Source organism: Rhopilema esculentum, chromosome 9, assembly GCF_057945365.1.
Source record: "Rhopilema esculentum isolate cy_ngs chromosome 9, ASM5794536v1, whole genome shotgun sequence".
In the NCBI taxonomy this organism is placed as follows: domain Eukaryota; kingdom Metazoa; phylum Cnidaria; class Scyphozoa; order Rhizostomeae; family Rhizostomatidae; genus Rhopilema; species Rhopilema esculentum.
The window spans coordinates 4,421,975-4,436,653 of record NC_142823.1 but is presented as its reverse complement, the minus strand read 5'-3'; the positions used below and the strand labels follow the sequence as shown (position 1 = coordinate 4,436,653).

The 14,679-nt window shown below is 36.5% G+C and overlaps 1 protein-coding gene across 1 annotated transcript; it reads left to right on the top strand.

Moving 5' to 3' along the window:
- Positions 1-11,186: 11,186 nt before the first annotated feature.
- Positions 11,187-13,871, top strand: LOC135688696 (uncharacterized). The gene is made up of 2 exons (XM_065205613.2): positions 11,187-11,398; positions 13,130-13,871. The coding sequence occupies exons 1-2, from the start codon at positions 11,305-11,307 to the stop codon at positions 13,681-13,683; spliced, it is 648 nt and encodes a 215-aa protein (XP_065061685.2). The 5' UTR covers positions 11,187-11,304; the 3' UTR covers positions 13,684-13,871.
- Positions 13,872-14,679: the final 808 nt, after the last annotated feature.

The window sequence follows — 14,679 nt, the reverse complement described above, 5'->3', positions numbered from 1 at the left end:
TTGGAAATGTGAAGTTTCAATTTATCTGCGTGGCCTACCTCATCTGCCCCTTGTCCAAGTCTACAACTTGTCACTGTTCTTAATGCTTCAAATCGATGAGAACTATCCTATTATCAATGTTTTTGATAAAAAGTTGCTATATTTTGGACAAGAATCGAAAATAAAGAGCCCACGCAGAAAAATTGGAAATGTGAAGTTTCAATTTATCTGCGTGGCCTACCTTATCTGCCCCCCTGTCTAAGTCTACAAGTTGTCACTGTTCTTAATGCTTCAAATCGATGAGAACTATCGTATTATCAACGATTTTGATAAAAAATTGCTATATTTTGGACAAGAATCGAAAATAATGAGCCCACGCAGGAAAATTGGAAATGTGAAGTTTCAATTTATCTGCGTGGCCTACCTTATCTGCCCCCTGTCTAAGTCTACAAGTTGTCACTGTTCTTAATGCTTCAAATCGATGAGAACTATCGTATTATCAACGTTTTTGATAAAAAGTTGCTATATTTTGGACAAGAATCGAAAATAATGAGCCCACGCAGGAAAATTGGAAATGTGAAGTTTCAATTTATCTGCGTGGCCTACCTTATCTGCCCCCTGTCTAAGTCTACAAGTTGTCACTGTTCTTAATGCTTCAAATCGATGAGAACTATCGTATTATCAACGTTTTTGATAAAAAGTTGCTATATTTTGGAAAAGAATCGAAAATAATGAGCCCACGCAGAAAAATTGGAAATGTGAAGTTTCAATTTATCTGCGTGGCCTACCTTATCTGCCCCCCTGTCTAAGTCTACAACTTGTCACTGTTCTTAATGCTTCAAATCGATGAGAACTATCATATTATCAACGTTTTTGATGAAAAATTGCTATATTTTGGACAAGAATCGAAAATAATGAGCCCACTCAGGAAAATTGGAAATGTGAAGTTTCAATTTATCTGCGTGGCCTACCTTATCTGCCCCCCTGTCTAAGTCTAAAACTTGTCACTGTTCTTAATGCTTCAAATCGATGAGAACTATCGTATTATCAACGTTTTTGATAAAAAATTGCTATATTTTGGACAAGAATCGAAATTAATGAGCCCACGCAGAAAAATTGGAAATGTAAAGTTTCAATTTATCTGCGTGGCCTACCTTACCTGCCCCCTGTCTAAGTCTACAAGTTGTCACTGTTCTTAATGCTTCAAATCCATGAGAACTATACTATTATCAATGTTTTTGATAAAAAGTTGCTATATTTTAGACAAAAATCGAGAATAATGAGCCCACGCAGAAAAATTGGAAATGTGAAGTTTCAATTTATCTGCGTGGCCTACCTTATCTGCCCCCTGTCTAAGTCTACAAGTTGTCACTGTTCTTAATGCTTCAAATCGATGAGAACTATCGTATTATCAACGTTTTTGATAAAAAGTTGCTATATTTTGGAAAAGAATCGAAAATAATGAGCCCACGCAGAAAAATTGGAAATGTGAAGTTTCAATTTATCTGCGTGGCCTACCTTATCTGCCCCCCTGTCTAAGTCTACAACTTGTCACTGTTCTTAATGCTTCAAATCGATGAGAACTATCATATTATCAACGTTTTTGATGAAAAATTGCTATATTTTGGACAAGAATCGAAAATAATGAGCCCACGCAGGAAAATTGGAAATGTGAAGTTTCAATTTATCTGCGTGGCCTACCTTACCTGCCCCCCTGTCTAAGTCTAAAACTTGTCACTGTTCTTAATGCTTCAAATCGATGAGAACTATCATATTATCAACGTTTTTGATAAAAAGTTGTTATATTTTGGACAAGAATCGAAAATAATGAGCCCACGCAGAAAAATTGGAAATGTAAAATTTCAATTTTATCTGCGTGGCCTACCTTACCTGCCCCCCTGTCTAAGTCTAAAACTTGTCACTGTTCTTAATGCTTCAAATCGATGAGAACTATCATATTATCAACGTTTTTGATAAAAAGTTGTTATATTTTGGACAAGAATCGAAATTAATGATCCCACTCAGAAAAATTGGAAATGTGAAGTTTCAATTTATCTGCGTGGCCTATCTTATCTGTATTGATTGGGGCTTTTTAATTTCAGTAGTCAGCTTTTGCCATATTTTTTGGTTAATAAATCTAATGGTCTCAGTACCATGTGTTGTTGCACTTCTCTGTACCTCTCTGTACCAGTGCTGTTCTTCCACTGGGTAAAATAACGTTGCTGTTTGCTCGAAATTCATATTTTAGGTTTCTAGTAACAAAGACATCCACTATAAATGCCGGATTCAGGTTATTGACAGTTTTATGTATCCCAGCCAAGAATAGCTGTAAATCTATTTGGTGAAGAGACACTGATTCTGTTTTATTAAATAAGGACTCTTTCTGTTATAGTAAGTAATTGATCAAAATTGGAAGTGCTATCTTTGCATATGATTTGAAGAGCACATTCATGAATCTTGTTTACCGTAAAAGCTCAATTAAGCCCCCTCTCTATTTAGCCCCCCTTTCTAATGAACCAATCTTTTAGGCAGAAATTTGAAATAAGCCCCCACTCTCTATTAAGCCCCCCCCCCCCCCCCAATTTTTATACAAGAAAGACTACAGAGTAAAGTGCAATGATTTAGTGATAGCTTATGATGTATTTCGTCGTAATATTGCCAATTTTTTAATTTCATGTGTTTGAGAGTGATATTGATTCTTTTAAAGCATTACCAGATGATGATGTTTTGCAGGAAGATATTGCTGATTTGATTATTTATTCAGACGAAGATGAGGAAAGACTCAAAATTTCATTGAATTCCATGATTTAAGGATTAGATTTCTGCCACTGTTCTGTTATACATTTTCGTTTTTAGACATAAACCAGAAAGCTACAGAAAAATAAAAATCATTATTGTATCCTTGATCTTGTTTTTTGATATTAGCCCCCCTCCCTCCCCAATAAGCCCCACTCTCTATTAAGCCCCCCCCCTAGGACCCCGAAAATTAAATAAGCCCCCGGGGGCTTAATAGAGCTTTTACGGTATTTCATTATTTGAATTACTACCATAGAACATCCACAGAAGTAGGCAATAACTAAAATTAGACATTATGAGGGAGTTCATTGCTAGAACTAGTTGAGGTGCAGCCATTAATGTTGATATGCGATTTACAGCAAGAAGTTTTTGACTGGCCTTTTTGCAGAGGTTTGCAGGGATTGGAAGCTTAACATTTTGTCGAAGGTTATTCTAAGAAGTGTTTATTTGGTACTCTCTTTTATCAGATTTATACAGAGACCCCTTTATCTTTTTTCCGAATATTAGAAGATGTCATTTTTCTTCGTTCATTTTCATGTAACTATCCTCAAACCATTGTGATAACAAGCAAGCGTTTCTTTCGAGTGATTCTAATATTACGTGCAGATCGGATCCACAAAGAAAGATAGTAGTATCATCCACATAATTACATAGAAAGTAGAGAGTAGGACAAAGAACTACAAAGTATATGGTTGCAAATCCCTATTCTAAGCGTAGAAAGGTGTAAAGGTTTTCGAGATTGGGATTGGTTAACTCACATTGTATTCTTTGTTGTACCTTTTAGTGCAAACCGTCTCCATTCCACACCCTTACTATACATCATGGGCACATGCTCTGCACTTTGTTTCCCCATTTTTGCTGCTATATGCATAACCAAAAATTACACTTGAAATGCTTAGGTGCCTTACGAACTGAGCAAAGAGAGCAGGGAATGACTTTTTGAAGCCATGTTCTAAAATTTCTCCATGCAATCTGCTTTTAGAAACATCAAAACAACCAACTCGCAACCAGGGCCACCAAGTAGGGAAACAGGGGAAATCGCCTTTGAGGGTTTCGGGGGCCTCAAAAAGTAAAACATTTCATTTCCAAAATGCAATAAATCAAATACTAATTACAAAAGAAGCGATAAAAAAAGGTACGCCAAAAAAGAACAACGTTTTAAACGATGGCAAGAAAATGACTGCAATAAATGTTCGGAAATGTATTTTAAGACAATCGAAAGCGCGTGGTAGCAAAAATTTAGCAAAAATCCTGCCCTCTATCCCTAGGGCCTCTAGCTCCTTTCGGCGGCACAGCTCACAACAATTCCAAAACATATCTATGAAATTATTGCTCTATATCAGGGCTTGTAAAAACAATCTTTTCAATATCTTTGGCATTTTATAGAAACTTTGCTAGGATGCCCCTTAATGCAGGCGTCCACCACTCTAGTGATGGAATCTTCGTCCTTGTATGCACAAAAAGATATGAAACAATACACTTTTATAAGAATACCTAATTTTTTGATGAGCTTCAATATTCTTTAATTTTTTTATTATGAGCCTAAGATTATTCCTAAATTAATTTTAAGCGAAATAAGGTATAACTGGATTGCATTATAGTTTTAAGGACTTCAAGACCAGATACGTCTTTTCAAGACATAAATACGTCTATTTCAAGACAGCGTGAAACACAGACTTGTTTTGCTTTCCAAAAGACTCAAAAAAACAAAAAATTTAATTTTTGGTGAAGTTTGAGCCTTGTGCTCTTCTTAGATTATTCTTAAATTTCAGAGATTTTTAGCCTCAATGTTCTTATAGACTTTATTCTTATAACAAAAAGTGTATACACCATATCTGTACTGAGACCTGTTCCTGCTCTTTTGACGCATTACTATAATGACAAACATGATCCAAGTTGTATCACTGCGTAAGACTGTTTGGTGGTGCCAAGTGCAATAAGGCTGCGTTTGACATTACGCTGATGTAAAGTGGCCCACTAAGACTAAAAACAGTTTTAATCATTGCACAAAACCGTCTCAATGCTGCTACCCTGGGTACCAAAGCCACAAAATTTGAGCGCTTAACTAGAGACCCATTTTAAGGAACGTCCTCCGCTTATACACTCGTATCTTCTAATTTCCGCGCTCGAATTTATGTTGCTCTGGTACCAGTGTACAATACTGCACAAAGTGGTAATTACTACACCTTAATATTACCATTTTTTTATGATAGTTGGAAGGTAATTTTTTTGAGCAACTTCTACCTAGTAGTATTTTTTTAATTTTATTATGTAAATCTTTAAATTGGCCCCTCCCTCTTTTGGTAGTTTGTTAATTATAGTAAGAGCAAATTGAAGAGAAGGGCTTAAACAAGGGTGGGAAAAAAAAGAATCATCTGAAAATTGAAATTAATTAGCCCATTATCAAAGGCTCTTTTAGTTTTTCAATTCACTATGAGAATTGAACATTTCTAAAAAATCGATGTTTACATCAATGTCAAAAGCATTTTGGAATTTCTTTTTATTTATTTACCTTCATTTCTCCAAATATGTTCAATTTATCATGGATAAGAATCCGCATAATACGATTAGGGGCTTATTCAATGGCAGGGGCCATCGCGACCACGCCTTTAAGCTTAGCTTGCATTTATTTATTTATTTTAAACCTTTTACATTTCCAGGCGTAATTTTGTTTCTTTTAACAAATCCTGATTTAAATTGAAATTTATTACTTAATAAGACACCAGTCTTTAGTTTAGCTTAGGATACATTTCAGAAATTTTCTTACAGTAATTTTCTTGCAATTGTTTAAAAAATTTACCTTTGCATTTGTTATGTTTGTTGATTCCTTTCTTAAAAAAGAACTACATTATGAAACATTACAAACAGGGACGCCGGAGAATGGGGCGTGAGGGTCAACCGCCCCTGTTGCCTTTTGATAGGAGGGGCAAGAGGGGCCAGCGTGCCCATTTGATTAAAGTACCCTTGAAACCGCCCCATTGTAAAAATCAGAGAGATTCCGTTGAAATTCTGATTGCAGTGCTCAATTCATGACGACATTTCTCAAAACTTGTAAAATAAATCCTTATGCCAAAGTTAGCCAAATTTCAAGATACGAACAGAAGATTGAAATAAAATGTCAGTTAGTAGTTAGTAGGAGGAATGAGTAGAAGCTGAAAATTATTTTCAAAGGCCCTTTACTCAAGCTTGTCCCCTTGCTCTTAAGTCGTTCTAATTCCAGTGTCCATGATAACAGACCTTGAGAACCTGGGACAAAACTGCTCCTGCTCCCCCTTGCAGCCATTTTAGAAGTCGGAATCAAATTTGAGGACCTTAGAGATGCCTTTTATAAATTTCTTGAAATAAAATTATAATTTAGAAAAAGTGTATATCAGCATTTTTCTCCGTGAGGTCTTATACTTAATTACTCTCCCTAAGAAATCAAATCAAGTCATAGTATTTACAACGCACAAAGAGATGTTATTTTCCAAAATATTGATTTCCAAAATTATTTTATCTCGTTAGTTTATTTTACTAATTTGTGGCCGAATGTATGTGCTATCAATCTTGGACTAAAATGTTGTATCTTTCTTTTCTTTCTCGATTAAAAACCTTTGGGGGATTGAAAAAAATTTTAATCCAGGGCGAGAGCTTTTTTGAAGAGAACCTCTGTTGTAAGATTTTATGACATTATGCAAGGTACAGGCGCCAAAATAGCTTTCGCATGGGCTGCATGCAGAGCGCCCTCTGTTATGCAAATTAGATGATCCAGACGCAAAAAAAGATTTGGAGTGGGCCCACGCAGATTTGGTTGCCACGCAAATTCTAGTATCACACCGTAGCTTGCAAGTTTCCGAAATATTACACTGCAACGCAACGAGACTGAACAACAACAAACACACATAAATCAGTTATGGCTAATATTTTGCCCCGGCATACGGGGCTTTACAGAGCAAAAGTAAACAAACTAAACAATTACAAATTTTTCTGAAATATGTTCTGTATATATTTTATCCGGAAATCTACCAAAAATACCATGCAAAACTAATACTCAGAGGTCTTAGAAAAAATTAATAACATTAAGTTGTGGAAAATCAATTTTAAGAAGACCCGAGCCTCAAATTACCAAAAAATCAAGAACTTCGAGCCTCTGCAAAAGTTTTCTGGATCATATAGAAAAACGAGTGTTAGAGAACATATTACAATTTAAGAAACGTAAAACTTGACAGAACGGTAATTTGATTTATAACCCTACATAATAGACAGGAAATTTTGCAAAACCATCTAGCAAACTGCCTTAACGAATTTGTTAAAGTTTGAATCATGAAAGTAAAAGCCACTGATCATTTCAAGTCTTGGGTACATTCCGGCAAATGACCGGAAGAAATATTTTAGAAAGCGTTATAAATTTTGATCTTCGAAGTTTTCAAATCTGATTTTATCAGAAAGAGCTTGCAAAATTGAGTAAAAATACTTGTTTCCTGCCGTATTATATTATTATTATTATTGAAACCGTCACAAAGAACTACTTTTATTAGACATTGGTACTTGTACCCAGGCTACTGTTGGGTATCGCAGTATAACCTTACAACTATGCACGTTTTACCACTGAAACTTTGTTTTTGAAGGACAGTTCGTATATTTGTGATTGTCTTCCTATGTTTCCATCAGCGATCATAACCAATGAAAAGTTAAGGCACGCCATTCAAACCAACAAGCACATATTTTGGTCGACGAGACATGTCCGTGCTTGTTGGCACGTTAAACTAATTTCTGCATGGAAAACAGTTGATTCTGCGCGCAGGCTAGACTTTGTCCCTCTGTTTCACCATCTCAAGGTCAGGCATTACAACAAACGAGGGGTGAATCACTGCTAAAAATCTCGTACACCTTTCACAAATTACCAAAAAAAATCTCTAGAATCTCTTAAAAATTGCTGAAATCTTGAAATCTTCAAAATAAATCATGAAATCTAAGAAACCTTATCAAAATCTTAAAATTACTGAAAAAATATTGGATCCTTGAAAAGAAATCTTATAATCTAGAAAAGAAATTTTGAAATCTCAAAATGTTTTGGCAGTGTCTGAAAGATTCTGCCAAATACTGGAATATTCGAAACTTATTTGAAACGAATCTTTGAAAAAATCTTTGCAGTTTTTAAATTAATGTCTCACATCAAGCACCTTTGCTTCTGTTCACCTGTCCAAAAATAGCTAGCCTCGATCTGACTCTGAAACTCGATGTATTGTCACCAAAATGATGACGTCACAAAATTATTTTCAAATTTCTTAATCTTGACTGTAACTCCCAAAAAAGCATTATGAAATACCTCTCAATGTACAAAATCAGTTGAATATGTTACAAATTGGCTGAGACATGGCCATATGAGCACAGGCTTTTTCCAACAACACAAACTTAATTTTGTCTTGGTTCATAACTTTATGAACCAGGCCATAATAACAGCAATCTGTTTGCAAACTTGCAATCTTTCATTGGCCATATCTCGCCCGATTTTGAACATAATTTTGTATATTGAGAGAAATTTGTGCCGTTCTGAATTAAGAAGTTTTACAAATTGTTTTTCGATATCAGCTACAAAACTTCCAACACCAACATAAACAAGTTCTTTTTTCAGCATCAAGTATTGAATCCCCCCCCCCTCCGGGGGGTTGGGTTAATCAAATTATGACAGTAACCATTTTAAAGCAGCAGTTTCATCCTTGCTAGAAATTCGTTTCTGTTTGGTGCAAAGGTTCCGAAAAAATCTATTGCAGAATGAACAATTATCTTACTGTGCACTGTTGGGTAAGAAACTGTCATCTGGATATCATAGTTGTCATAATCAACTTCCTAAATCGCAGAACTTTCATCTAAAAGCCAAAAATCTTTAAGATCTTGCTTTTAACAATGAAATGTCAGATTCAAAAAAATCCCGAAATCTCATGAAAAATCCCAAAATCTTCTGCCTCAGCATAATCGAAGAAGAAGTGACATCGTACGATAGGCCTTGCATGAGTACTGATATGACCAGGGGCGGACGCAGAAAAAATCATGACGATGGCACAAGAAAAGTGGGGCCCCGGGAAATTTTTTTTGGGTGACCACGCCCTCTGGTCTTTCGGAAACGCCCAGTCTGAGCACACAGAGACCGGTATAGCTTTTATACCCAAAATAGTTACATTTAGCGCAAAGCTGTCACCGCTTCTGTCGTTTTATCATTAAATAATACTGGCTCTATGTTTACAACTTGCAAACAAATAACGATGCAAACTGATGTAGGCTAGTCACTGGACGCACTTAAATACACTCTTTTTTTTTATAAGAACCAGTAAATTTAAGTTCAGGCTGACTGTTCTTAATTTTTTCGAAAATCTGAGGCTGGATTGTTCTTAATTTGTTCTTGAATTAAGAGGGTGTAAGCAGCGCTATTGCTAGCTTTTTCGCTCTAAGGAGGTGTTCAGGTCTCAATTGCCAACAAAGTGAGTGAGACAGCCTTAATTTGCTGACAAATTTGAATATTCACCGAAAAAGCACCCACACATCGCTAAAAATCCTCGATTTTGAGAAAAAACGTTGTTCAAAATTGCATTTTGCAGAAGCTCAGCCTCAGCTTGTTTTTAATTTGTTCTAAACTTTTGACCAGTTTTAAGGCTCGTGTTCTTATAAAATTGTTCTTATAAAAAAGAGTATATCTTGTTATTCTATCTTGTTTGCGGATTTGTTAACTGGAAGATGATGTCATCCCCCGCTCCCCCTACTGAACGCTAGTTGCTTGCAAGGGGCCTACGATCTGGATGCGTTTCCACGAAATTATACAATGAAGGTTTGGGCCAACACAACAGCTCCTTCTGTGAATCAGTGCGGAAACCATTTGAACTTGTCATACAATTACTTCTAGCAATGTTTCCCTTTTACTTATATGTGAGTGTTACGCTTTTTGTGCCACGGGAAGTTTCGCAGTCGTGTCTTTGCGCTTCATTTCATTGCAGCTGCCTTTCTGCGCGGTTTTGCGGCTTTTGGACCTCTTATAATAGAGTTCAAAAATGATGACAGCACGAAAATTGAGTTACGACTTGGCAAAAATATGACCACATTTGCATTGGCTCTTTCCCATCAAACCTCTGTACTTTGGTCTCTGTTCATAACTTTATGACTTTAGACATATTTGGCCAATTTTGCGTATTTGAAAGTATTTCATAGTGATCTTTTATGTTATGTTATGTTAAAATTCAACAATTCTAAAAGTAGGTTTTTGCTGACATCTTACTTCAGAACTCTATAGGTCCCTCTGTATTGGACCATAGTCTATAGAAACGCTTCTATTGACTATGATTGGACGTAGTTGGTTCGGCTGCTTCGAGTATCTCATCTGTTCATATCCAGATCATGGGACATCACGATTGTGAACAAAATTGAAGTTTCTTTATCAGTCGAGGTCAGGTTTATCCTTTTTTCTGCTTTTTCGCTATTATTTAACTGCAAACAAAGATACAATCAGCACCTCTCTAAAAATTAAGCACGAGATTTTCATGAGCAGTTTACTTTTCTGTGCAAATCAAGAAGGATATCGAAAAATCAAAAACGAATCTTTTGTCGTGTAAAAGTTTAGGGTACCTAGTTGTAATCTTCAAACTTGTGAAACATGCAAAAACAAATAAATTTTTCCTTTTTTCTCCAACACGACATTTACTTCAGATGCGTGGTAAAGCTCCGGTCTTGTGTCCTTAAATAAGAGAATAAACATCGAGGAAACAACGTACGTTCATTTAGGCGGTGACAAGGAAACACAATTGTAATTGTATCAAGAATATACCCATAAATCCATCATATCAAAAGTTCAGGGTATCTGAAATTTCGGTAAATTCGAAGTAGGAGGTAAGTTTTCTATACAGAGTAAAAACAGCACTGGGCCAAGAACAATACCTTGAGGTACACCATAAAAGATGGTTAGTTTTCAGATGTCTTTGCAAAGTCTACTAAGATACAGCATGACATTTTTCTTTCGACTTCTTTCGGTTGCATGTGTATTTGATTTATGTTTTAGAAACGAAACTGGTGTTTCGTAAGAATAATAGTTTTTTGAGAAAGTTAATTATTCTACTAAACACTATTTTTTCAAATCCTTTGCTGGTTGCGTTTAATGCAGACTTCGCCTTGAACAACGTTTTCTTCTTATAAAATGCCACAGTTGTTAAGCAAACGCTTGTTGCAAAATATTATAGGTTATTTGGCTGGAACAAGTCTTATAAACGAGAAAATGCCGATGTGTCAAGACACTGTGGTCTAGAGACAAAAGGCCAGAAAACCTGCCTATACACGAATCTCATACACTGATCTTGTTTACCGTAAAAGACAAATATCTTATTTAAGCCATGAAACCACAGTTCAAGACCCGAAATGACATTAATCATTAGTCCTACCCAGATAAACGAATTTCTTCCTGGTAATTTAGAAAAAACTTCCTAGTGCATTACTATAGATAGCTTGTGACTGGTTACCAAAGCCGTAGTTTTTCACAACTTGTTTATGTGACGCTTCTCAGAACAGAAAATGAATACTGGGCATATACTTCTGTGCTGCATTCTTCTTCAGGCACTGGCCTACACGCGAAGCATGGATGGAAATCAAGATCTGGGTTCCTTAGGTAATGAGAAACACTTTCTTGTTTAACACTCTCCTTTAGCTTTTCGTTACTATATATAAGAATGAATCAAAGATATCATGAATTATGAATAGATAGTGAGAACTGCAGAAATCTTTCTGGTTGACGTGTGTTTTACCCAGCAGTACGCGAGTCCTTTCCAAGAAACTTCAAGTTTATTACAAGGATCTATAGCGAATAAGGAGAATCTGCATTATTAAGGAGAATCTTCAATAATAGAAGAGCCTTAATGCCAAACTTGCAATTGCATATTATGTTAGATATTTTATTCAAACTTAGGATTTTTATCATAAACTGTACTTTGTATTCATTTTATAGAAACTTGTTTGATGTATTTTGTTTAGAAAGTTGGCCTTAATCAGCTTATATTTACGAGAACAAACTGCCAACTTTAAATCAAAGAATTAACAGTAAAAAATATGCATTAATAAGAAGAATCTGCAGTAATAAGGAGAATATGCAGTTACAAGGAGGGACCTGCATGAATAACTATATCTTTCCAACAATCATCAAGTTTGTTGAAATTTTTAGTGCGAGAATGAAGTACAAAAAAGTCCGGTGCCAAAAGTGTCGGTGGTTTGATTTTCGGTGCAAAAGATTTCGCTGAATAAAGAAATGAAACACTTTATGTAAGTTATTTCTATCTTCAACATAAAAGTACCTGGAACCAGGCGCGGATACAGAAAAAATGGGATTAGGAGTTCTGATCGATTGTGGGTTAAAAATTGAGGCATCGAAATTGAAAGTGCTGGAACGTTAGAAAGAAAGGATAAAGATAAATTATGAAGAGACAAATAAGAACTCAGATTTCTAAGATGTAGATGACAAAAGAGAAGAAAGTGAAGATGAGCTAGATATCTTATTTGTTGGTGATGAAGGAGAGCCAAAAACTGCTAATTGATTTTTATTGGAAGTAAGTTTTTTGCTAGTTAGGAAATCCATCGGTGTAAAGCGAGATTTTTCTAGCGTTTGTAAATTTTGGTAAAAAAAATTCTGTTTCAAACAGATTTGTTGGGATTAACTTTCGATTGTCGTTCTTCACCGAAAATAAATTCCACTGAAATTTTTATTACATAAAATGGAAAAAAACTACGTTGATCTAAAACGGCCAAAGCACTAGCTTTATTCACGGGACAGTTGTATATTTCAATTTATCACTGGTCACTTTTAAACTTTCATGGCAAACGGTGCCGTGAAGTGAAGACATAACATAATGTTGAAGACAAGAAACCACTGCAAGACACAGAGAACAAACAACCACGAACACAAGTAAACTAATGGTAGCAATATCACGTCCCGGCATATGGGTGAGACACGTCCACAGCTTTAGAGAATGAGACATGTCGTTTTTGTCGGCAAAAGTCATTATTGTTCCCCTCCAAAAACTTTTTGGCTTCGCCCGCTTGTAGATAATGCTATACCCTTTTCTACACCCGTATATGCAAAGTCTTAATTCAAGACATGGATAAGTCGCATTGGATAGTATACTCTCGTTAAGTGGGACACTCAAGAAACCAAGCAAAAGTGTACTACTTGGCGGGCGTCCTACTTATCCCAATACTTGAAAAGGGCAAGCATGTTCAAGGGACCAGGGAAATATGTACTACATTGCAGGCGTCCTACTTATCCGGGGTCCCACTTAACGAGAGTGTACTGCATTGAAAAGAGATTATTAGAAGTTAGTTTTATTCAGAAATTTATTCTCAATTATAGGTTCTCCTGACTCTGACCTGGATAAACCACTGCAAGCTACAATGGAACAGCGTTTCAAGAATATGGAGATGACAGTGCGCAGGTTTGAGGCAGCTTTCGATGGATTGACAAAGGTCATCAGTATGAAGAAAGTCGACATCCAAAGTCGTGTTCGAGTGCTTGAGAAGAAGGTCGCTCAATTATCGAAAACACCATGGATGATGAAGAGGTTCACATACGAGTTTCCAACGTTGACGAAATCTCCACTGTCCGCAGCTAATTCTAACAGCTACCGAATACCAGCTGCTTTGTTGCCAAAGAATACAAACGCTGTTATCGTTGCTATCAAGTGTTCCAGTTGGAGAGAAAGGGGGTTGTCTCCAACGATGTCCATAACCTTGCAACAGAAAGGCAACACAGATGCAGGCAAAACAACACTGGATGCACCCATGAATGACTTCTACTACGAAATATTGATGCCTTGGGATGGCTCCTATGGTAACACAATTGATATCATGGTCAACGGTAACTCCCCGAATATCTACTCGATTCGATTGGTGGGTTACATCGCATAAGGAACTTATTTGACGAACAATTTCAATTTTTCTTGTCCTAATATTTCATAGAAGAAGGGCCTAAATTTTGGGGATATTTTGTTAAAAAGATGTGTACGAGAAATTGGAAATCTGGCGTTCCATTTACTTGGCATTATCTTCATACTTGCTTTTTTGCGTGATTAAAATTCAAATGTCTATTCAAGTAATCTTGCTTATTGATAAAGACTTCTCTTTTGGCTGCGGGAGTAGCCATAGATGCAGGGCCATCGCTACTAGAGGCATAGGGGTGTAACAAACTTCCAGAAATCACAAGTATTTTTGGAGCTTCATCGGTGAATATTTTCGAACTTGTCGGTAAATACTAGATGCCACGCTAATTATTTTGGCAAATACGACCGGGATACCCTCTTAGGCAAATTAACGAGCGATAGCCCTGCATATATGCATGAGGTTGGCTTGAATCATGGAAATGGTTTGAATAGATAAATACAGTAGGAGCAGCACATGCAAAGATGTATAAGGGGTAATTTAGGGGCAGAAAGGCATAACTCTCTAAGAGTTGCTGCTACGAACACATTGTCCGATGCAAAGGGAGCGTAGATTATGAAGAACTGAATAAAGGGTACAGGACCCGTGAACAAAGGTGACATGATAGAGCGCATGGTTCGATCGTATTCATGGTATGGTTCTTGCTCGAGTTTGTCCACCCTAGCCGACATCTACAGCTACGTGGTTGGGGGGGGGGGGAGGGGCAGGGAATTAAAGATATAGCTTTCTGACAAATTATTCCAAGTTTTAAGAGGGCTATAGGTACTCTGCTTCCTTGGCCACTGTGTTCCTGAACCCGGAGTAAAGCCTTTGTCGTCCATGGTGAATGACTATTTATATGCACAGGGCCCGCACCCCTGATCCTAAACTGGAGGGACCGCAATGTGAAAATGTTTCCTCTTACCCCCTCTAGCCTTAATTATGGCAAACATTTTTCTGACAATATATCTACATAAACTATCTATA

Excerpts from the sequence above, each read along its gene's own strand:
- LOC135688696 (XM_065205613.2), top strand. The coding sequence starts at position 11,305 with ATGAATACTGGGCATATACTTCTGTGCTGCATTCTTCTTCAGGCACTG. Across the intron at positions 11,399-13,129 it reads TCAAGATCTGGGTTCCTTAG|GTTCTCCTGACTCTGACCTG; the intron begins GTAATGAGAAAC and ends TCTCAATTATAG.